Source organism: Myxine glutinosa, chromosome 10 (genome assembly GCF_964187855.1).
Source record: "Myxine glutinosa chromosome 10, kmMyxGlut1.1, whole genome shotgun sequence".
In the NCBI taxonomy this organism is placed as follows: Eukaryota; Metazoa; Chordata; class Myxini; order Myxiniformes; family Myxinidae; genus Myxine; species Myxine glutinosa.
In genome coordinates this window covers 93,689,858-93,714,014 of record NC_136270.1, presented here as the reverse complement: position 1 = coordinate 93,714,014, position 24,157 = coordinate 93,689,858, and the positions used below count along the sequence as shown (strand labels likewise).

The following is a 24,157-nucleotide window of genomic DNA, read 5'->3' as shown; positions in this document are numbered from 1 at the left end:
TTCACCAAGAGCTTTCCAATCATCATTTTCACCATCATCAACCTATCACTCACTCTAGTCACACTCACCACACTGTCTACAAACTCCTCAGAAAACAGGACACCAACACCATTCACGCCCTCCAGGCACCCTTGCCACACAAACTTGTATTTCTGTCCCTGCCTACCCTTCACCATTCTCACACCACTTCCCTTCCATCTCGTCTCTTGCACACAACATATGTCCACTCTTCTTCTGACCAATACTTCCACCACTTCTCCTGATCTCCCTGTCATTGTCCCTACATTCCATGTCCCAAACCTCAGAAACCGATCTCCACTACGGGCTGTACCCTGCCCACATGTAGTTGTAATTGTCATGGTTCTCTTTTTGAGGCAATGTTTTTTTTTTTATGGCCGGATGCCCTTCCTGACGCCAACCCTCTTAGTCGCCTCCTACGACACGCAGGGATATGGCGTACCTATTCTTATCCAGGGTACACACTGGGAAACGTTTAAAACATGGAAATCCTGGGGGGGGGGGGGGGGGGGGGATCACCGCTGCGGTTTAAACATATTTAAATTAATATTTAAACAAAACCATGAAAACAATCTGGGAAAAGTCTCTAAGTGAGAACGTGGATTTGAGAAAGCAGGAGCAGAGGTGAAAGAACAAACGAGAATATAGGGGGCAGGGCACAAGTCGAGACGAGGAGGCCGCACGAGACACCAGGCCGCACGAGGCGCGGACAAAGAAACGACTAATTACACACAAATTTGCAACAACTACAAAACCAAATCCAAATAGAAACACACAATAACACATACACAACAAAATACGCAGCGGAAATTTGACAAAGAAACGAACGGGAAAACACTCAAACTTTGATGCCGTGGAGAGATCAAAGCAAGCCCCGTCGCTCGAGGGACCGGAAGCTATATCCCTATATCTCGAGCTATATCTCGAGGGACCGGAAGAAAATTGAATGAAAACTGAATGAAAACTCTTTTGCCTGAATTCAAAGTGCTACGTCTGGCAGAAACTGAGCACAGCTCATCAGCCATGTAACACCATCCCTACTGTGAAGCATGGTGGTGGTGGCATCATGCTATGGGGATGCTTTTCAGTGGCAGGGACTGGGAGTCTTGTAAGGATAGAGGGAACAATGTATGGAGCCAAATACAGGCAAATCCTCGAGGAGAACCTGCTTCAGAGTGCAAAAGGCCTCAGACTGCGGCGATGATTTACGTTCCAACAGGACAATGACCCCAAGCATACAGCTAAAGAAACACTGGAATGGTTTTAAAACAAGAATGCGAAAGTCTTGGAGTGGGCCAGCCAAAGCCCAGACTTGAATTCCATTGAGAATCTGTGGAAAGACTTGAAGAATGCTATTCACAAACACTTCCCATCCAACTTGACAGAGCAAATCTGCAAGGAAGAATGGGAGAAACTCCCCAAATCCAGATGTGTAAAGATGATAGTCATACCGAAGAAAACTTGAAGCTGTACTCACTGCCAAGGGTGCTTCTACGAAGTATTGACTCAGGGTTGAATACTTGTGTAAATTAGATATTTCTGTGTTTCATTTTTCAATATTTTGTATAAAAAAAATTCTCACAATAAAATTATATTTTGACATTAAAATGGGGTATTATGTGTAGAACAGTGACAAAGAATCTCAATTTATTCCATTTTAGATTTAGGCTGTAACATAACAACATGTGAAAAAAGTCAAGGGGTGTGAAAACTTTCTGAAGGCACTATCTATCTATAATTCCAGTAATCTCTGTGTGTATGTGTGTGTGTCTGTGTGTCGTTTGTCTGTGACCGCTGTTTCTCGACAACCACGGGTCCGATATACTTGAAACTTGCCAGGTATATTGCTGGGGACCCGAGGATGTGCCTTTTCAAGGTTTCATATTAATCGGAGAAGTAGTTACCGAGCTATGGCGATTTATTTACCAAACTCCGCAAGCCGTTCGCTTTGGACCAAACCATTTCATGTAAATAGAGGGGGGGGGATTGTCACCGTACTCGCAAGCCGTTCGCTTTGGCTTTGCGAATGGACCAAACCATTTCATGTAAATAGAGGGGGGGGGGATTGTCACCGTACTCGCAAGCCGTTCGCTTTGGCTTTGCGAATGGACCAAACCATTTCATGTAAATAGAGGGGGGGGATATAATTTTAGATATATATATATAGTACGGGCATGCCCTAGTATATAATAATCGCCACCACTGATTGAATACGCCACTGACATTACTATACCATCAGGTTTTTTAAAACAAGTACTGACTTTTGAAAGTGCTGCTTTTGCAGCATCTTCAACAACTGAATGAGCAGATGTAGTTGAAAAGTAGCTTCAAATTATTGCACAACCATGCATGTTTTCAACCATTGCTTCCCATTGAGTCAAGTGATTGATTTTACCTGCCCATACCATACGGCCTGCATACAGGTGTGTTTGCTCTGCTGCAAGCATATGCCTTCTTGCAGTACCTGCGCGATTGTCTCACACGACAGGAGTTCAAGACCATCTTCTTTGTGGGCGTGCTGGCCATGGCCACGCTGGTCTTTCTTGCTGTTATTTACTTTACTTATACAGGTGAGCTTCCCAACCCTATTCTGCTTCGCCCAAATCTTGTTCGTTGCTTCACTCAAATGTATGTAATTTGGCGTTTAAGAAAACAGTTGTACGCCAAGCTTTGATACCTTGCAGGATACATCGCACCATGGAGTGGACGGTTCTACTCGCTCTGGGACACTGGGTGAGTTTGCATATACGGCTGTGCTTCAGTCATCACTCGTATCCAAGTCGGTCCGATCGGGGCACCTCTCATCAGCAGGATGCTTCAGAAGGCAGAGATATCTGTAATACTGTATTGTACTTTGTACAAAAATGGAACTATTCACTTAGGCGGTTCAAGACGTTATTTATTTATTTATTCTGCATATTAACATTGTTCATTCATCCTGCTTGCGTGGGGTGGCAAGGTTGGAGTTTGCTGACTTGATTCTGATGTCGTAACCCTCGCTTGACCAGCTATGCCAAGATCCACATCCCAATTATCGCTTCCGTGTCTGAGCACCAGCCAACTACGTGGGTCTCATTTTTCTTTGACCTGCACATCCTCGTGTGCATCTTCCCCGCAGGCCTCTGGCTCTGCATCAAGAACGTTAATGATGAAAGAGTTTTCAGTGAGTCTTCCAGCTCGTGCCTCTAATACACATGGTTAAGAAGAATGTACAAATTGAAATATTGCAGTAAATGTTTGGTTTCTTTTTGGTTGCTGCTCATTTATTTAAATTGTAGAGGTGAATAACCATCCCTTTTTCACCCACAACCCCTTGTGTTTTGGTGCATCTGTGCTGTGCGTTCATATCCAGCTGTTTGCCCTTCACCCCATCTATTGATCCTTCGATCTCTGTTGTCCTGATGTTCTATGAGCTTCGACACTAATATTTTTAAAGGTTCTTATTTTATCTGGTGGTTTTGTGCTTGATGCAAAGCTTCCCTTAGTAGGTCATCTCATCTCGATTCTCGAAGAGATGAACTTATAAAATGGGTCGTGATATCCAGATGTCTATCTGTTCGTCCATCCGTCCGTTAACTCTTTGCTATTTTTGCTAATCCTCCCTTATCACCCAGCTTCTCATCTTATGGTAAAACTGCCAAAATCTAGGCTCTCTGCTCACCTTCACTCTTTCATTCCCCTTTTTCCCCGCCTCTGGAACAAACACCCCCACTCCCTTCAATCCCACCCCTCCTTCCAGGTCTTTAAAACAGCTATTCACCACCATCTCTTATCTTCCCCCATCCAAAACCTTGATCTTTTCTACCCCTGCTAATTTTTACCCCAGATACACTTTTTTGAAATTCCAACTTCTTTCCTGGAAGTCCTTGCAGTGTCCATGTTTTATACCTCTCCCACCTCCCCTCAAGCCCTCTCCCTCCCACAGTTCTCTCAATGTCCTTGCTCTCAAATGTTGTGTTTGTGTCCTTCCCCCTCTCTCCCCATCTTGTCTACCGCTCCCCTTATTTTGTGTTTTGTGTGTCGGTTTGACTTTTTGTGTGATTAATGTTAGCTCTTTCACGAGCCTCGATCTTGTATACCAAAAAAAAGAAGCTGATTGTTTCGAAACTTAACAAATTAATACAAGACAGTAGCCCCCACAATTGCAGGGGCTATGATTCATCGATTTCAGATCATGGGGGCTACCAGGGGGTGTTACCCCCTGAAACTTCGGATCCATACTCGTCCCTTTTTTAACCAACCAATTGCTCTGAAACCCGACATAGCCGATACAGCCCTTCTACTCGATGGTCCGCAGGATCGCTTGGTCTTAGATTTTTTAATTTCCTATCAAGGGGGCCTCCCATTGGATCAGGGTTCTCCCATGGGGGTCTTCCAAAATCAGCCGAGGTCTGAACTACAACCTCAATAAATGACAGTTGGCTCAATTGACCCTTCGCACTACTGCTGTAATTTGTATTGTGTTTTTAGTTTTTTTTGGGCAAAAGCATAAGCTCCACCTGTTTGAAAGTTTAATATTTGGTTTGTCTCCATTAAATGAAAGACGAGACCGTTTTTGGTTGACAAGGTAGCATCCTCACCTTTTGAGGATGGAGTCTGGTGGATACATTTTTTATTATCTTTCTTCAAAGTAATTACTCTCTGCAACCATTTTACTGCAGATATACCAGTCAAACGACAGGAAATGCCCCTCTCACATTACATATATATGTTAAGCATTGTAGTTGCATGATCAATCACACTAAGACCACTCATTCAAGGGCTCATGCTTTGTTCTTTCATGATAATTACCTTAAACTTTATTCAGAAGCATATATCTGACATGGAAATACCTTTGTAGTGTGGGAGTTTTGGATTTTTGTGGTTCAAGGATGTGAAAATGATTATTGGCCATGGTTGAAGGCCAGATTCGATTTTCTTGCTGATGTCTACTATTTACACTGAGTCTTGCTGTTTAAGAGGCTGTATAAATATAGTGGGTCAAATTCTCCCACTTTCCATATGTAACATGGCTCATAAACATGCATGTTTCAACACCACCTCATCCCTCCCCCATTTTCTCCTCTAATATTTTGTCTCTCAAATGTCTAAGGTCAAATCTCTTACCTCCATTGCCCCCATCTGCCTTGCGCAGTCATTCTATATGCCATCAGCGCAACGTACTTTGCTGGTGTCATGGTGCGCCTGATGCTGACACTCACTCCAGTGGTGTGTGTCCTTGCTGCCGTGGCATTTTCCAGCGCCTTTCAGCGCTACCTTGCAGACGAGTCTCAGCCAACGCGAACCAGCTCCGGAGATGACAGTGATGACGATGAAAGCCGTACGAGTACTGGTGCGCTCTACGACAAGGTAGAGTCCTTCCGCTGTTGTGGAAGTGCATGCATGCCCTTCCACTGTTGGTCACTAATGTGAATCGCAACTCCACTTTCTTCACAGTTCATTGTTTTGTTTGTGGTGTTTTTGCACGTCACACTTGCAAGCAAAACTGGTGCAATGACTTGCGCTAAAATCGCTGCTTTCGGTGTGACAGGACTAGAAATGTTTATTACTGCATTCATAAGTGTCTCCGATACAGACGTCTGAGACTTAAACTCTGGCTATGCTGTTTGGTATTCTGCTTCCACAAAAATGTTTTTTTTTGCCAAAGGCTGGAAAGCTACGGAGACACCCCTCGGAGCAGGAAAAGACCGAAGAAGGTCTCGGTCCTAACGTCAAGAGCATAGTTGTGATGCTACTCCTAATGATGCTCATGATGTTTGCTGTACACTGCACTTGGGTCACCAGCAACGCATACTCGAGTCCCAGTGTTGTCCTCGCTTCCTACAACAATGATGGGCAAGTATGGATGTAGTGTGAAGGCCAATTTGCTACAAATGCAAAGCACATTTGAAGTGGAACTCATAGCACATCATTGCATAATTATATTCAATTCACCTTTTTGCTTTTGATAATATATAATCGGTTTCGAAATCTTTTAATTTTACTAAGACGGAGAAATTGTCCAGCCAGGCCATTTCAAAAAAAATAAATTTGCGTGCCTGTACTACAAGGTATTTTATAGGTCTTGATTTCATTGCACCTTACAAGACCTGTCGAATGATGTCGATACAATTTTATTTCCCTTCCCATAGTTCTCGCACCATCCTGGACGATTTTCGTGAGGCTTATTATTGGCTGAGACAAAACACAGGAGAGCAAGCGCGTGTGATGTCTTGGTGGGACTACGGCTACCAAATTGCAGGCATGGCCAACCGCACCACCCTGGTTGATAACAACACGTGGAACAACAGCCACATTGCATTGGTGCGTCTCACCTAACCCTCCAGCGCTCGTCTGTGAATCGTGCTTGGGACCAACAGTGCTGTTATTGTTTTACGTCTTGGTTCTTTCTTTTTCATTGTTGTTTAAGGATCCACATTCATTGGGACGGGTATTAGTTTTATTTTGGGTGGAATCATTCCTCCTTCCCACGGGTTTGTGAGTGGGCACCAGCCATCTTTTTGTATCGAGCAAAAGAGGTTAGACATGTGAGCATGTGTGGTTGGGTACCTTTCTTTTCTTTTGTCTTTGGATATGTTCAACAACCACAGAAGCAAACTTTTATAATTGATGGATTGTGAATTATCTCAATTAGAATATGGGTTGCAAATGTGATTGTGTAAATATGGCATTGGCAGGTGGGAAAAGCAATGTCCTCCAATGAGACGGCAGCTTACGCTATAATGCGCAGCCTGGACGTGGACTACGTGCTTATCATCTTCGGTGGAGTCATCGGTTACTCGGGTGACGATATAAACAAGTTCCTATGGATGGTTCGAATTGCCGAGGGGGAACACCCAAGGGACATCCGGGTGAGAAGTGTTGTGGAATGGTTGAAGGCAGATAAACATGAGATAGCTATACTTAGAGAGATGAGTATTGGGTTTTTATCACGTTTGCTGATATTTTAGGGTACCGGTTTATACAAGACTCTTAAAAAGTTTTTACCTGACATTCACCACGTTTTAGTTTATGAATGCTGGGGTATTTTTAAATAATTGTATTGAATAATGGCTGCAGTTCAATTTAAATTAAACATAAAAGTACACAATACTTCTGGTATAACATTCTTAGCCATTATCGTCGATCTAATCCAACATTTAAATGGGCCTAAAGGTGACCAATTTTTCATTCAGCCTCATCACTCTAAGGAACATATATCTAGTGAATACAGGTGTACCCTGGTGCTTGGGAAGACACTGATGTACAAAGTAGCAATACGTAGGGACGGAAGAATTTTGAAATTATATTGAGAGAGGTATAATGAAGTGGTGTTATCGCAAGTCTTATTTGGCTACATATGGAATTTGGTCTTCACTTTTGGTGACCTGTATAAGTACAGTATTTAAAAGCAAAGTAAAACGTAGTATTATTAGTCCCTAACTAGATTCATCAGAGGGGATTATAGGTTTGCTCTCGTCCATCTATCTGTCCGTCTCACCTGTGGTTTTCCAGACGTTTTCCCATACCCTTTAACATATTCAACTAACACTTGGTACATGGCTTTATTAACTCAACTGGACTATGTCCAGCTGAGTTTTTGTCGACACCCAGTGTCCGTTGTCCGTCTGTCGTCTGTAAACAATTCGTCTACGCTCTAAAAGTCACAAATATTGATCAAATTTGATGAAACTTGTTATGCAGCATCTTTAAGACATAAACTAGTTTGGGATTGCATTTGGGCGCTGCACGCCCAAAAATGGGCTCAGCAGGGCGGCCATATTGAAAAATCAATTTTTGTCATATATTTTTAGCACATATAAACTATATAGTTTGTGGTTCTATTGTGCATATTCTAACCATATTTATATAGACCAGTTCAGTTCAGGTTCCCTGGAACCTCTCTAGTTATGATAAGTTACAGAAACTGCAACTTAGACTGTAACAATTGCTGAGTTCCTTGAACAAGAACATTCATTGGGACCAGTAGGGGACATGTACTGCAAAGCAAAATTCTCCCTCTTCTTATTTAATTGTGTTTCTATTTACTGGGATCATTAGACTTGTGTTGGATTGTTTTAATGGAATTTTTATTATTCAAAAGTTTTGGCTGAATCACAAGGTCTACCTTCCTCATCCTCCTTAATCTCATGCAGCAGCATGACACAAGTAGCCCCTTCCCCAAACGTACTCAACTACAGTCACGTGAAAAAGTAAGTACCCCCCATGTAAAGTTTTGACTTTTTCAACATTTTTCAACATACAGCTATTTGATCTTCATTTCAACAATATTGACAGATAAAGGTGATATAATATAACAAATATCATGAAACATTTACATTTTGTAGTCCATTGTATAATTTAAATAAACATAAATGCAAATTTCGCATGTGGAAAAAGGAAGTACACCCCGTGAAATGTTTTTTTTATCCTTTTCACATATGTGGACATATCAACATTTGATCTTCATTTAAACAGTATCTATAGATAAAGGTGATCTAATTGAACAAAAAACAATGATAAATTGACTTTGCAATAATTTATTCAACAAAAAAATGTTGCACAGCATGCACAATTGCATGCACAGCTCATTTCAAATCCCCCCACAACATCTCGATGGGATTTAGATCCGGGCTTTGACTTGGCCATTCCAGAACCCTCAATTTCTTTCTTTTCAGCCATTCCTTGGTGGATTTACTGGTATATTTTGGGTCATTGTCATGTTGCAAGGTGCACCTTCGGTTGATCTTCAACTTTCCGACAGATGGCCTCACATTATCCTCAAGCATCCTCTGGTACAATGAAGAATTCACAGTGGATTCTATGATGGTGAGCTGCCCAGGCCCTGAGGAAGCAAAGCTGCCCCAAACCATAATATTTCCACCACCGTGCTTTACAGTTGGTATCAGGTTCTTGTGATCAAATGCTGTCTTTGGTTTTCGCCAAACATGTCTTCTGATACTGTGGCCAAATAGCTCTACCTTTGACATCTGTCCAGAGCACATTGTTCCAGAAGTGCTGGTCTTTGCCCAGGTGTTCATTGGCAAACTTTAGTCTTGCCCTGATGTTTTTTCAGGACAGCAAAGGTTTCCTGCTGGCACACCTCTCATGCAGATCAAATTTGTGCAGCCTCTTTCTAATGGTAGACTCGTGCACTTTGCCATCAACAGTGGCAAGAGCTACCTGTAGGTCCCGTGATGATATTCTGGGGTTCTTAGAGACTTCTTTCAGAATCTTGCGGTCTGCTTTCGGGCTGAACTTGCTGGGGCGGCCTGGCCTGAACAAGTTGGCAGTTGTTTGGAATCTTCTCCACTTGTAGATGATCTTCTGGACAGTCGAATGATTGATTTCAAATTGTTTGGAGATCTTTTTAAATCCCTTCCCAGACTCGTAGGCATCTATAACCTTCTTTCTGAAGGCCTCAGAGAGCTCTTTTGATCTTGGCATGGTGACGCCGCACACTTAAACAACAAAGAGCAAACCAAACTAAATGTCTGAGGTTTAAATAAGACAGGTTCCTCCAAGATCCTCTCCAACGATGTTCTAATCATTTGCACCTGAGCTGGTGCACCTGATTCTAATTTTAGGTATTTGAAGTAGTGATAAATGTAGGGGTGTACTTACTTTTTCCACATGCGAAATTTGCATTCATGTTTATTTAAATTATACAACGGACTACAAAATGTAAATGTTTCATGATATTTGTTATATTATATCACCTTTATCTGTCAATATTGTTGAAATGAAGATCAAATAGCTGTATGCTGAAATATGTTGAAAAAGTCAAGACTTTACATGGGGTGTACTTACTTTTTCACGTGACTGTATATGAAAATGAAACTATATTGTTCTTGTTTTTTATGCCTCTGCCCCCGAAGGTGGCTGGAGGCATTATGTTTTCGGGTATGTCCATCCGTCCGTCCGTATGGGCTAAACCTCGTTTTTCTCAACAACCACATGTCCGATTGAGACAAAACTTTCAGGATAGGATTGACACCAATGCAGAATGTTTTTATGATGATTGTGACATCATAGGTCACATGGTATGGCAGCCATCTTGGATTAAACGCATATAATAAAAAAATTATTTCTCAGAAACCGCTGAATGAAAAATTTGAAACTTGGCACAACATTGTCAAGTTCTCCCAATGGGGAACAAAAGCATGATAATTATATCATCGGTGAAGTGGTATACCAGCCAGAAATATTTTCACACGAATGCTCATCCTAAAAATCTTAAATTGCATGCACATGATCTCTGACCCATTTGTATTGAAATATTAAATTTATGACATCATAGGTTATGTTTATGACATCATCTTCCCCCATCCAAAACCTTGAGCTTTTCTACCCCCGTTAAAACACCCCAAATCCGCCTCTTTAAATCCCCAACTTCTTTCCTGAAATTCCTAGAAGTGTTCATTTGCTTTATACCGTGCAGAGCCGTAGATAGAGTTCGGTCAACCCAGTTTCAACTGGTCTACCCTATGATTGGTTAAGCGCTGTCATGCACAGGCGCCATGTTGTTACTCAACCTCCGTAACTAGCAGAACGTGCATCGCATTGCATGCATTCACTTAGTGGAAGTTGGGATGGATGAGGGGAAGGAAGGAGGGATGAAAAAAGAAAAAAAAAAACCTTTAGAGGCCATTTTTCCCCGCAAAGCGGGGGTTGGCCTTTTTCGGGAACCATGGTTGTTGTTGTTTTTTGGTCCCCTTTTTGAAGCAATGTTTTACGGCCGGATGCCCTTCCTGACGCCAACCCTTTTTGCCGCCTTCAACGACAAACAGGGAATTACCAGTGAACTGGTACTCAATTAGCCGACCTCGGAAGGATGACAGGCTGAGTCAACCCCCCTGGCGTTAATTCAGCGATCGACAGGGATTCGAACCCAGGATCCTAGGATCCTAAGCTGGCACCCTAGCCGCTAGCCCAACACCAGGCTATGAGGATTGAGAACATGAAGGCTATGAAGGAAGGAGGGATGGATGAGTGGAATTTGGGATGGATGAGTGGTAGTGGGGATGGTTTTTTTTTTTGTTTGTTTGTTTTTGTACACAAGATCGAGGCTCGTGAAAGAGCTAACATTAATCACACAGAGAGACAAACCGACACATAAAACATATAACATGGGGAGTGGTAGACAAGATGGGGCGAGAGGGGGAGGAACACAAACACAACATCTGAGCGCAGGGACATCGAGAGATCTGTGGGAGGGAGAGGGCTTTGGGGGGGGGGCATGGGAAGGGGAGGGTGGGAGAGGTATAAAACATATGGACACTGCTAGGACTTCCAGGAAAGAAGTTGGAATTTCAAACAAGGTGGATCTGGGGTGAATTAGTGGGGGTAGAAAAGATCAAGGTTTTGGATGGGGAAAGATAAGAGATGGTGGTGAACAGCTGTTTTAAAGACCTGGAGGGAGGAGTGGGATTGAAGGGAGTGTGGGAGTTTGTTCCAGAGGCGGGAGAAAAGAGGAATGAAAGAGTGAAGGTGAGCAGAGAGCCGAGATTTCGGCAGTTTAACCATCAGAGGGTTGCCGGCAGATCTTGTGCGACCTGTAGGAATATTTGGGGGACAAAGCACAGAGAGAGCTGGGGGAGCAAGGCCGGAGAGGAGTCGGTAGAAGACAGAAAGACCACCTACCTGTCTGCGGTGAGTGAGTGAAAGGCCCTCGGAGATAGCTTCATCACGGGAGAGTCCAATGATTCTGAAAGCTTTGCTTTCAACAGCGTGAAGCCGAGCTAGGTGTGAGGCAGGAGCACCGGCCCATAGGGAAGAACAGTATTCCATTGAGTTGCGGATGAAAGCCTTGTATGTGGTGAGGAGCTCAGGTGTGCCGAGGAAGGACTTCGCACGACGGAGGATGCCCAGTCGGCGACTGGCTTTGGAGGCCAGCTTGGAAATGTGGTTTTCCCAAGAAAGATCATGGCAGATAGTGAGACCCAAAAGCTTGAGCGACAGAACTTCTTGGAGAGGATTGTTGAGAAAGTAGATGGGAGGGTTGTCCAGTCGATCTTTTCGGAGAGACATCGTAAGAGTGTGAGATTTGTCAGGATTGAAAGACATGTTCCACTTGTTTGACCAGTCTGTGATTTTGTCCAGGTCTTCAGAGAGTGAGGAGGCTGCAGACTGCCGATCTGAGGGAAGAGGAATGGAGCGGCAGAGAGTGGAGTCATCAGCAAAGAGATAGAGAGGATTTTCCAGAGAGTCGGAGAGATCATTGATAAAGACCAGAAAAAGCACAGGGCCCAGAACACTGCCTTGGGGAACTCCAGCCTGAACAGGAAGGGGAGATGAGAGAAATCCATTCAGGGCCACACGTTGTCTACGACCAGAGAGGAAGTCCGCAAGCCATGCATGAAGATTTCCATGGATACCATAGGAAGAGAGTTTGGTGAGCAGAGCTGGGTGCCAGACCGTATCGAAGGCACGTGATATGTCAAGGGAGACGGCTCTGATTTCCTGTTTGGCATTGAGGACCTCCATCCATTGTTGAGACAGCAGAAGCAGCATGTCCAGAGTAGAATGACCTGGTCTGAATCCAAATTGATGATCGGAGATCAAGCCATTGGAGAAGAGGAAGGATTACATATCCGAAGCAATGATGGATTCCATGACTTTGCTGATAATTGGGAGCAGGCTGATTGGTCTGTGGTTGCAAGGATCTGTTTTTGCACCTTTTTTGTGTAAAGCGGTAATGTTTGCTGATTTCCAGGATGCTGGCAGATGACCTTGAGCAAAAGAGAGGGTGAAAAGAACAGAGAGATGGTGAGATAGAGTGGCAGAGCAGGAATTTAGGACCCGTGGGCTGATGCCGTCTGGTCCAGTTGCAGAATCCGAGTAGAGGTTTGACAAAAACTCCTCCACCTTGTCAGGAGAGAAGGACACAGAGTCCAGGAGCAGTTGGGTTCGACTGGGTAAGGTGGGAACAGAGAGAGGTGGGTTTGGGACACAAGATTTTGAGGCAAACACAGAGTTGAGGCATTCGGCTTTGTCACGTGCGGTGTCAACTGTGTAGCCATTTGAGGTAAGGGAGTGGATGGAGGGGGAACAAACACCAGAAACTGATTTGACCAGACGCCACCAGGATTTGGAGGAAGGAGACAGGTTTGAGAGTTCATTCTTGAGTGAGGAGAGATAGTGCTTCCTGGCACTCCTGAGGGTAGACACACACTTGTTCCGAGCTTGGTGGAAGGAACTGAGATTTCCTTCAGTTGGATTAGCCTTCCAAGAGGCAAAGGCAAGTTGTTTCAGGGCAACTGCCTCACCACAAGATTCAGTGTACCATGGACGGGAGGAAGGGTAAGACAACTGAAGACGAGATGGGATAAATCTGTGCATGAGAGAGAGCAGTTTGCATTGGAAGAATTCCCAGGATGAGTTGATGTCAGAGGCAGTGGAGATGGGAGACCAGTCCAGATGATTGATGGCTGCTTGAAGACCGTGCCAGTCGGCCTGAGTGAAATGCCAGACTCGGCGATGCTGAGGAGGCTCTCTGAGAATGGCCAGAGAGATGTCCACTTTAACAAGCACATGATCAGAAGAACCGATTGGGGCAGAAGAAGAGTAGCAGACATTAGCAGGGAAGTTTGTCATAACCAAGTCTAGAAGAGAAGATACACCATTGGCTGAGATCCGGGTCGGGAAATTGACAGATTGTGTCAATCCCAGTTTGTCGCAGAAGTCCTTTGCTGAGGTGCCATGGCTGGTGAGAGATGAACCCACACCCAGCCAGCTGGCATGATGACAGTTGAAGTCGCCACATATGAGGAAGAGAGAGTTTGGATGAGTGGATAGGTCCATGTTGTCAGACAGTGAAATGTAAATGGAGTCATCACTGTTTGGAGGACGGAACAGAACACATATGAACAAAAGGTGGGAGCGGAGAGGAAGCCATAGCCAGAGGTACTCCTGGGGGTGAAATGGAGAGAGGGCAGTGCAAGGAGAGTGAGGAAGAGAGTTTTTGATAAAGATAGCCACCCCACCACCAGGACAAGGCTCAGGTCTATCATACCGGAGGAGGGAGTAACCAGGAAGAGATATTAAGGAATCAGAGACATCTTGAAGGAGGAAAGTTTCTGTTAAGCAGATCAAGTCTGGATTGTCAGAAGCAACCTGTATGGAGAGATCAGTCAGGTTTGAGCGAAGGCCCCGGATGTTTGAGGTCCATACCGTTAATGAAGAGAGAGGGGGAGCATCGGGTACAGGACAGGGGAGGGGAGAGGTTGGGTAAGATGAAGGATGCGAGGGGGAGGTAGGGAGAGCAGTTGATAGTGTGTCAGAGATTACAGAAGAGTTACAAGAAAGGGAAGGATGAGGAGAACGAAAGGTTTGATGGTGAAGGGATGAGGCACAGTGAGTGGAAGGAGGGATGGATGAGTGGAAGGAGGGATGGATGATGAGTGGAAGTTGGGATGGTTGAGTGCAACTTTGGATTGGTGAGTGGAAGTTGGGATGGTTGAGTGGAAGGAAGGATGGATAATGAGTGGGAGTTGGGATGGTTGAGTGCAACTTTGTATGGATGAGTGGAAGTTGGGATGGTTGAATGGAAGGAAGGATGGATGATGAGTGGGAGTTGGGATGGATGAGTGGAACTTTGGATGGATGAGTGGAAGTTGGGATGGTTGAGTGGAAGGAAGGATGGATGATGAGTGGGAGTTGGGATGGATGAGGGGAAGGAGGGATGGATGAGTGGGAGTTGGGATGGATGAGGGGAAGCAAGCAAGTAAGGATGGATGACTGGATGGAGGAGTGGAAGGAGGGATGGATGAATAGATGATTGCCGTTTGAAGGAAGGATGGATGATTGCCGTTTGAAGGAAGGATGGATGATTGCCGTTTGAAGGAAGGATGGATGATTGCCGTTTGAAGGAAGGATGGATGATGAGTGGAAGGAAGGATGGATGAGTGGAAGGAGGGATGGATGAGTGGAAGGAGGGATGGATGAGTGATTGATCTTCCACTCATCCATCCTTACTTCCACTCATCCATCCTTCCTTCCACTCATCATCCATCCCTCCTTCCTTCCACTCATCCATCCATCGTTCCACTCATCCATCCTTACACTCATCCATCCTTCCTTCCACTCATCCATCCATCCTTCCACTCATCCATCCCTCCTTCCACTCCTCCATCCCTCCTTCCACTCCTCCATCCCTCTTTTTTTTGTGTACAAGATCGAGGCTCATAGAAGAGCTCCTTCCACTCATCCATCCCTCCTTCCACTCATCCATCCCTCCTTCCACTCATCCATCCCTCCTTCCACTCATCCATCCCTCCTTCCACTCATCCATCCCTCCTTCCACTCATCCATCCTTCCTTCCTTCCACTGATCCATCCTTCCTTCCACTGATCCATCCTTCCTTCCACTCATCCATCCCTCCTTCCACTCATCCATCCTTCCTTCCACTCATCCATCCTTCCTTCCACTCATCCATCCCTCCTTCCACTCAACCATCCCTCCTTCCACTCATCCATCCCTCCTTCCACTCATCCATCCCTCCTTCCACTCATCCATCCTTCCTTCCACTCATCCATCCTTCCTTCCACTCATCCATCCCTCCTTCCACTCATCCATCCCTCCTTCCACTCATCCATCCTTCCTTCCACTCATCCATCCCTCCTTACCCTCATCCATCCCTCCTTCCCCTCATCCATCCCTCCTTCCCCTCATCCATCCCTCCTTCCCCTCATGCATCCCTCCTTCCACTCATGCATCCCTCCTTCCACTCCTCCATCCTTCCTTCCACTCATCCATACTTCCTTCCACTCGTCCATCCCTCCTTCCTTCCACTCGTCCATCCCTCCTTCCTTCCACTCCTCCATCCCTCCTTCCACTCATCCATCCTTCCTTCCACTCATCCATCCCTCCTTCCACTCATCCATCCCTCCTTCCACTCATCCATCCTTCCTTCCACTCATCCATCCCTCCTTCCCCTCATCCATCCCCCCTTCCCCTCATCCATCCCTCCTTCCCCTCATCCATCCCTCCTTCCCCTCATCCATCCCTCCTTCCCCTCATCCATCCCTCCTTCCCCTCATCCATCCCTCCTTCCCCTCATCCATCCCTCCTTCCACTCATCCATCCCAACCTCCACTCATTCGCAACTGACTAAACAATGTATGAAACTCAGGAACATAAAAATAAACCCGTCACTAATAGCAGTAAGTTGCATGCACGCTTGAACGCACGCGCGCGTGCACTTGACCTTGGGTAACAAAATGGCGCCTATTGTTTAGTTGGCCAAACTCTCCCTATCTTCAGCTCTGATACCGTGTACCCCTCCCTCCTCACCCAGCCCTCCCCCTTCCACATTTCTACCGATGTCCCTGTTCTCTTCTGTTGTGCTTGTGTGCTTCCCTCTCTCCCCCTCTTGTCTCCCGCTCCCTTCATTGCATGTTTTATGTGTTTGTGCATGTTTTCATGTTCAATGTGTTAGCTTTTACACGAGCCTCGATTCTGTATACAAAAAAAAAAAAGTCACATGGTTTGGCAGCCATATTTGATTGAAAGAGAATATTAAATAATTATATCTCTGAAACCGCTTACCCTATCGATGCGAAATTTTACAAATAACACTTGTTGCATGTAGTTTGAAAATTATGACATTGTAGGTCCCGTGGTTCGGCAGCCATATTTGATAGAAAAAGAAACCTTATCCGATCAACATGAAACTTGACAAACGTGTTCCTCTACCCATTCATATGCAGAGTGTACAATTTTGATGTCATATGTCATATGCCATGTGGTTTGGCAGCCATATTAGCTTGAAAGCCGATATTTTTTTTAAATCCCTCGTCTGAAAATGATTCATCGATCGATGTGAAACCTGCCCTGTGGTGTAAATGTGATACTGTGGCGGGCAAAAGGGGCAATAATTCCACGCACCAGTGGGTGGCGCGAGCGTCCAGGCGGGGACCGAAAGCACATGCCCCGCCTTTCGACCGATCGGCCACGCCCGGGGACGAGGCGTGGCCTCGGCACATAGATGCAGGCTCTAAGCTCGAGCCCGCCCAGTGCTGAAGTACGAGCTTTGAATAAAGACTCTTTGTTAGACCAACGTGTTGTGGCCTACCTCTCTGGCAATCGAGTCGTGTGTGCGCAGCACCACACTGGTGACCCCGACGTGATTCAGCCGTTGCTGACCACCGAACGCGCCATGGCTACCAACGCCGTCGCAGTTAAACTCCCGGAGTTTTGGGAAGCACAAGCCGACGTTTGGTTCGTGCAGGCCGAAGCTCAATTTCAGCTCCGAGGCATAACGGCGGACGAGACCCGGTACTACCACGTGGTCGCCGCCCTCGGGCCCGGCACTGCCGCCCGAGTTGTGTCCATCCTTCGGCGCCCGCCGGGCGACAACAAGTACGAGGCGCTCAAACGTCTCCTCCTCGCCACGTTTGGGCTCACGGAGATCGAACGGGCCGACCGCCTCCTGGACCTTCCCGAACTCGGCGACACGCGACCATCCATGCGGATGGATTTTATGCTGTCGCTGCTTGGAGACCAGCCCCCGGATATCTTATTCCGGGTGCTTTTCCTACGCCAGCTACCTCTACAGGTACGCCTCGCACTGGCCGGTTCCAAAATAAAGGAACCCCGCGCCCTGGCCGTAGAGGCCGACAAGTTTTTCGCGGCCTGCGACACGCAGTCGGGTTACGGTGCTGCCGTCGTGGATCCCGGGGCAGAGGCTACAGCGCCCCCAGTTTCCCTTGTGGCCGCTGCTGCGCCCCGCCCACCACCACCATCACCACGGCCGCCGCTGCCGCCGCAAACCTGGTGCTACTACCACGCCAGGTTTGGCCGCAAGGCTAAAACGTGTCGCCCGCCGTGCTCTTTTGACAGGTCGGGAAACGACCGGGCCGGCGCTCATTAGCGGCCCTGAGCATTGGCCATTTCGGCAGCCTCCTGTTCATCACGGACACCTTGTCCGGGCGCCGTTTTCTTTGCGACACAGGAGCGCAGGTAAGCGTCCTCCCCGCCTCCACGTCCGACAAGCAAACCGCGGGCCGGGGCCCCGCTTTGCTTGCCGCCAACGGTACACCCATCCGCACATTCGGGAAGCGTTGCCTCTCACTGCGGTTTGGAGGGCAGCACTTTCAATGGTCGTTCGTGACCGCCAGCATGCCAATGGCACTGCTCGGTGCGGACTTCCTATGTGTGAATGGGCTGTTGGTCGACGTGATGCGCAGACTGCTCGTCCAGGCCGAAACCTTTAGCTCGCTCGCTTGTTCGCTGAGAGGCTCGTTGAGCGGCTCGCCGATCGGCTTGCCAAGCGGCTTGCTGGAAGGTTCCGTCCCGGCGAGTTTAGTTTGCACGCTTCCGGCAGCGGACGACTTTACCCGCCTACTCGCCAGTTTCCCGGCCCTCACGCGGCCCACCTTCTCAGCGGTGGCCGTTAAACACGGGGTGGAGCACCATATACCCACGGTCGGGCCGCCGGTCTATGCCCGGGCACGCCGACTCGAGCCCACGAAGCTCGCCGTGGCGAAAGCGGAGTTCGCCACGCTGGAGCGGCTGGGGATCGTACGGCGCTCCAACAGCGCTTGGGCTTCTCCTCTGCACATTGTGCCGAAGCCCGGTGGGGGATGGCGGCCGTGCGGGGACTACCGCCGGCTCAATGATGCCACCACCCCCGACCGCTACCCGGTCCCGCATATCCAGGACTTTTCCGCCCGGTTGGCAAACACGACCGTGTTTTCCAAGGTGGACCTCATCCGGGGCTACCACCAGGTCCCCGTCCCACTGGACGACGTCCCTAAGACGGCCGTCAACACCCCTTTTGGCCTCTTCGAGTCCCTGAGAATGCCTTTCGGGTTGAAGAATGCGGCCCAGGCATTCCAGCGGCTTATGGACAGCGTCTTGCGCGACTTACCTTTCCTGTTTGTCTACCTGGACGACATCCTCGTCACGAGCGCGTCCCGGGAGGAGCACCTGCTCCACCTCCGCACGCTTTTCGAATGCCTGGGCCAGCATGGCCTAATCATCAATCCGGCCAAGTGCCCTTTCGGTGTCGCCACCATCGACTTATTGGGGCACCGCATCACCAGGCACGGGGCCGTCCCTTTACCGGCCAAGGTGGAGGCGGTCAGGGATTTCCCGCAGCCCCGCACGATCAAGGGGCTCCAGGAGTTCCTGGGCATGGTAAATATTTACCACCGCTTCGTGCCCCATGTCGCCCAGCTCCTCCGCCCCTTGCACGAGGCCCTCCGGGGCAAGCCGGGCAAAGGTGACATCGCCTGGTCGGAGCCGATGGATGCGGCGTTTGCGGGCGCAAAGCTGGCCCTGGCCGACGCCACCATGCTGGCACGCCCGATGCACCGATCACCCTCACCACCGAAGCGTCGGACTACGCAGTGGGCGCGGTGCACGAGCAGTGGGTGCGTGGTGCTTGGCAACCGCTGGCGTTTTTTAGCCGGCAGCTTCGCCCGCATGAACGCCGCTATAGCACCTTCGACCGCGAGCTGCTCGGCCTCCACCTGGTGGTCCGACACTTCCGCCATCTGCTGGAGGGCCGCCCATTCACGGCTTTCGTCGACGACAAGCCCCTTGTGTTCGCGATGGCCAAGGTCGCCGAGCCATGGTCGGCACGGCAGCAGCGTCACCTCTCTGCCGTGTCCGAGTACACGACGGACATCCGTCACGTGGCGGGTAAAGACAACCCGGTGGCGGATTGCCTTTCCCGGTCCGTCGTGCACGCGGTCCACCTCGGGGTCGACTATGCCCGGATGGCGGAGGACCAGACCGCCGACCCCGGCGTCCAGGCCTTGCGGACCGCCGTCACGGGCCTCCGCGTCACCGAGGTGCCGTTCAACGCCGCGGGCGCGGCCCTCCTATGCGACGTCTCCCTCGGCCGGCTTCGCCCCATCGTGCCCGCTGGCTGGCGGCGCCCAGTTTTCGACGCCATCCACGGCCTGTCCCACCCGGGCACGAAGGCATCCCAGAAGCTCGTCGCGGCGAAGTTCGTCTGGCATGGCCTCAGGAAGGACGTCCGTGACTGGGCCAGGACGTGCCTCGCGTGCCAGCGTGCAAAGGTCCACCGCCACACCCAGGCCCCGTTGGCCCTGTTTGCGGTGCCCGAGCGTCGGTTCGACCACGTGCACGTCGACTTGGTGGGACCTCTGCCCCCCTCGCGGGGGTTCACCCACCTCCTCACCATGGTGGATCGCACCACACGGTGGCCGGAGGCCGTCCCATTGGCGGCGACGTCTGCGGCTGATGTGGCGCAAGCCTTCATCGCCACTTGGGTTGCCCGGTTCGGTGCCCCCTCGGACATCTCGTCCGACCGCAGCCCCCAGTTCACCTCGGAGCTCTGGGCCGCGGTGGCGCAAGGGCTCGGGGTGAAACTACACCGCACCACGGTCTACCACCCAATGGCCTGTGCGAGCACTTTCATCGCTCAATGAAGGCCGCGCTCCGGGCCAGCCTCCGCGACGGCGGCTGGGTCGACAGACTCCCCTGGGTCCTGCTGGGCCTCAGGACGGCGCCCAAGGATGACCTGCGCGCGTCCTCGGCGGAGCTGGTCTTCGGGCAACCACTGCGGGTACCGGGTGAATTTATCCCCGACTCCACGGCTCCTTGGTCCGCGGCGCAACAGCGCTCCGCCCTTCAGGAGACCGCCCGGAGGTTCGCCCCGGTGCCGACGGCACACCACGGTTGCCCGCCTTCCCACGTCGCCCCGGAGCTTCGCACGGCAAAGTACGTCTTCATCCGGCACGACGCCCACCGGGCACCGCTATGGCCCCCGTACGACGGGCCCTTCCGCGTGCTGGAGACCGGGGACAAATTTTTCACCATCGACATCGGCGGTGCCCCGGATCGCATCTCCGTGGACCGCCTCAAGCTGGCCCACCTCGATCCGGACCACCCCCCGCGAGCAGCTCTGCCTCCGCGTCGAGGCCGCCCCCCGGCGGTCGGACCCCTGGCACCCCCCAGCCCCGCCGTTCCCGCTACCCCCCAGCCCTGCACCCATCGCCAGGGGGCGTTTCGGCCGGGTCATCCGGCTTCCCCGCAAACTCACCCTTCAGGTACGCGGGAATTCTGTGGGGGGGGGGGGGGCGTGTGGCGGGCACAAGGGGCAATAATTCCACGCACCAGTGGGTGGCTGGCTCGAGCGTCCAGGCGGGGACCGAAAGCACATGCCCCGCCTTTCGACCGATCGGCCACGCCCGGGAACTAAGCGTGGCCTCGGCACATATATGCGGGCTCTAAGCTCGAGCCCGCTCAGTGCTGAAGTATGAGCTTTGAATAAAGACTGTTAGACCAACGCGTTGTGGCCTACCTCTCTGGCAATCGAGTCGTGTGTGCGCAGCACCACACCCATCCTTCCTTCCACTCATCCATCCTTCCTTCCACTCATCCATCCTTCCTTCCACTCATCCATCCTTCCTTCCACTCATCCATCCTTCCTTCCACTCATCCCTCCTTCCTTCCACTCCTCCATCCCTCCTTCCACTCAGCCATCCCTCCTTCCACTCATCCATCCTTCCTTCCACTCATCCATCCTTCCTTCCACTCGTCCATCCCTCCTTCCTTCCACTCCTCCATCCCTCCTTCCACTCATCCATCCTTCCTTCCACTCATCCATCCTTCCTTCCACTCATCCATCCCTCCTTCCACTCATCCATCCCTCCTTCCACTCATCCATCCCTCCTTCCACTCAGCCATCCCTCCTTCCACTCATCCAGCCATCCCTCCTTCCACTCATCCATCCATCCCTCCTTCCACTCATGCATCCCTCCTTCCACTCCTCCATCCTTCCTTCCACTCATCCATCCTTCCTTCCACTCATCCATCCCAACTTCCACTCATCCATCCCTCCTTCCCCTCATCCATCCAAACTTCCACTCATCCATCCTTCTTTCCACTCATCCATCCCTCCTTCCACTCATCCATCCCAACTTCCACTCATTCGCAACTGACTAAACAATGTATGAAACTCAGGAACATAAAAATAAACCCGTCACTAATAGCAGTAAGTTGCATGCATGCCTGAACGCATGCGCGCGTGCACTTGACCTTGGGTAACAACATGGTGCCTATTGTTTAGTTGGCCAAACTCTATCTACAGCTCTGATACCGTGTACCCCTCCCTCCTCCCCCAGCCCTCCCCCTTCCACAGATCTACCGATGTCCCTGTTCTCTTCTGTTGTGCTTGTGTGTTTCCCTCTCTCCCCCTCTTGTCTCCCGCTCCCTTCATTGCATGTTTTATGTGTTTGTGCATGTTTTCATGTTCAATGCGTTAGCTTTTACACGAGCCTCGATTCTGTATACAAAAAAAAAAAAGTCACATGGTTTGGCAGCCATATTTGATTGAAGGAGAATATTAAATAATTATATCTCTGAAACCGCTTACCCTATCGATGCGAAATTTTACAAATTACACTTGTTGCATGTAGTTTGAAAATTATGACATTGTAGGTCCCGTGGTTCGGCAGCCATATTTGATAGAAAAAGAAACCTTATCCGATCAACATGAAACTTGACAAACGTGATCCTCTACCCATTCATATGCAGAGTGTACATTTTTGATGTCATATGTCTTATGCCATGTGGTTTGGCAGCCATATTAGCTTGAAAGCCGATATTTAAAAAAAATCCCTCGTCTGAAAACGCTTCATCGATCGATGTGAAACCTGCCCTGTGGTGTAAATGTGATACTTCAAAACAGCTGAAGGTATTTAAATCAAACTTGTTTTTAGGATAGTGAACGAGGGCATCTACCCATTGTCATGGGCAGGGACTACGCGGAGGCATATTGGTGACATAGTCGCATTGCTCTAGTTTATCATTATTATTATTATAGTGTATTTCTTTTTCTTCAAAACTTTTAATTTACCCCTTTTTTGTTTGAGCCACAATATACTGTTATTCGTTGCATATTGGTGAGAATACTCGAATCCAAATGCTTTGTTATTGTTGCCACATGATATATGGTACATGGCACCCTTCCATGACACGTTGAGCATTTTAATGTGCAGTACAGATACAAATGTATTCATTGGGATTTCAATAAAAAGGTATGATGCTGCATTCAAATCGCAATGTGGCAGCGAAAACCTTCTTTGTGTTGATAGATTCCACGTACTATATATTCAGTTTAAAATAACAAAATGAATTAAAATGAGACTTGAATAAAAACAAAGTGCATAGTTAATATTGATGTAATGGAGGGGACAGAAGACATTGACATTGCACATCGCCGAATGCACACGCAATCAAAACAGCACATTAAAACAATATACCATATGTATACTTGCACTGTTTTATACAATTCTTCCTTTTTATAGTTTCATCATAGTTTTAGGTCCCTGAGCTTGTATTCTGTCTATTAAAAAAAAAAAAGACAAAACAGCTCAATAGTCCCGTTTTTGAAGATTTGTGTGTGAGGATAGCGTGGGGGAGGGGTTTACAAAAACACGAAGGAGTTCGAACGTCAAAAAAAACCCCAGCTTTTAATGCTAGTCACATCACATTTTTATACATACTCGTACACCCACTCCCTACAGGAGTGGCAGGAAGGGTCATGTTATCTTCTTTGGGGTATATACCGTAGATGACAGCAGCGCTTGGCTCTGTCCTCTGAAGGACAGAAACTGGCCATTTACTAAATAATTTTGTCTTTAACAAGCAATATCTCAATAAAATGTTTGGATACATGTACATTAAACTCCTATAATGGGACCAGGTTGAATTCCCGTTTTACTACAAATTTCAGGTGGACTGAACTGTAACCTTGTAAGGACAGAAATTGCAAAAATAAACTGAGGGAACAAACTCAATGAAATAATTAAAGATTTTTAATACGAAATTTATTACGGTTTCTCCCAAAAAATAAATTTGTAATTTCCATTCAAAAGCTAATGAATGTTCAAAAACCGTTTTCAATTATTGTTCCAAACGCTTTGGTCAAGCATTTTGTGTGCAACTGAAGACTATCTAATTGGCAATGTTTTACTACAAATAGATTTTTGATAATGGATTTCAGAGAGCCCACTGAGATGGAGCAATGTGAGGTAATTTATTAATGCCTGCAACTCGCCGGCCCACGAGCTAACTTGGGCAAGACGAACAGGCACTTCATGAAGATTAAAACAAAATGTAGTCGTAGTTGTGTAAATTACATTTTTTGCGAGACACGTTTGTGTGCATTTGAACATTTGGT

At 48.2% G+C, this 24,157-nt stretch overlaps 1 protein-coding gene across 1 annotated transcript in view; it reads left to right on the top strand.

The window, feature by feature from the left end:
* STT3B (STT3 oligosaccharyltransferase complex catalytic subunit B) overlaps positions 1-24,157 on the top strand; it is a 59,269-nt gene that overhangs the window by 30,972 nt on the left and 4,140 nt on the right. The window contains exons 7-13 of the mRNA XM_068126459.2: positions 2,442-2,588; positions 2,703-2,751; positions 3,027-3,181; positions 5,153-5,367; positions 5,666-5,853; positions 6,150-6,321; positions 6,696-6,869. Coding sequence (XP_067982560.1) covers positions 2,442-2,588; positions 2,703-2,751; positions 3,027-3,181; positions 5,153-5,367; positions 5,666-5,853; positions 6,150-6,321; positions 6,696-6,869 — 1,100 coding nt within the window. The remainder of the gene's footprint in view (positions 1-2,441; positions 2,589-2,702; positions 2,752-3,026; positions 3,182-5,152; positions 5,368-5,665; positions 5,854-6,149; positions 6,322-6,695; positions 6,870-24,157) is intronic.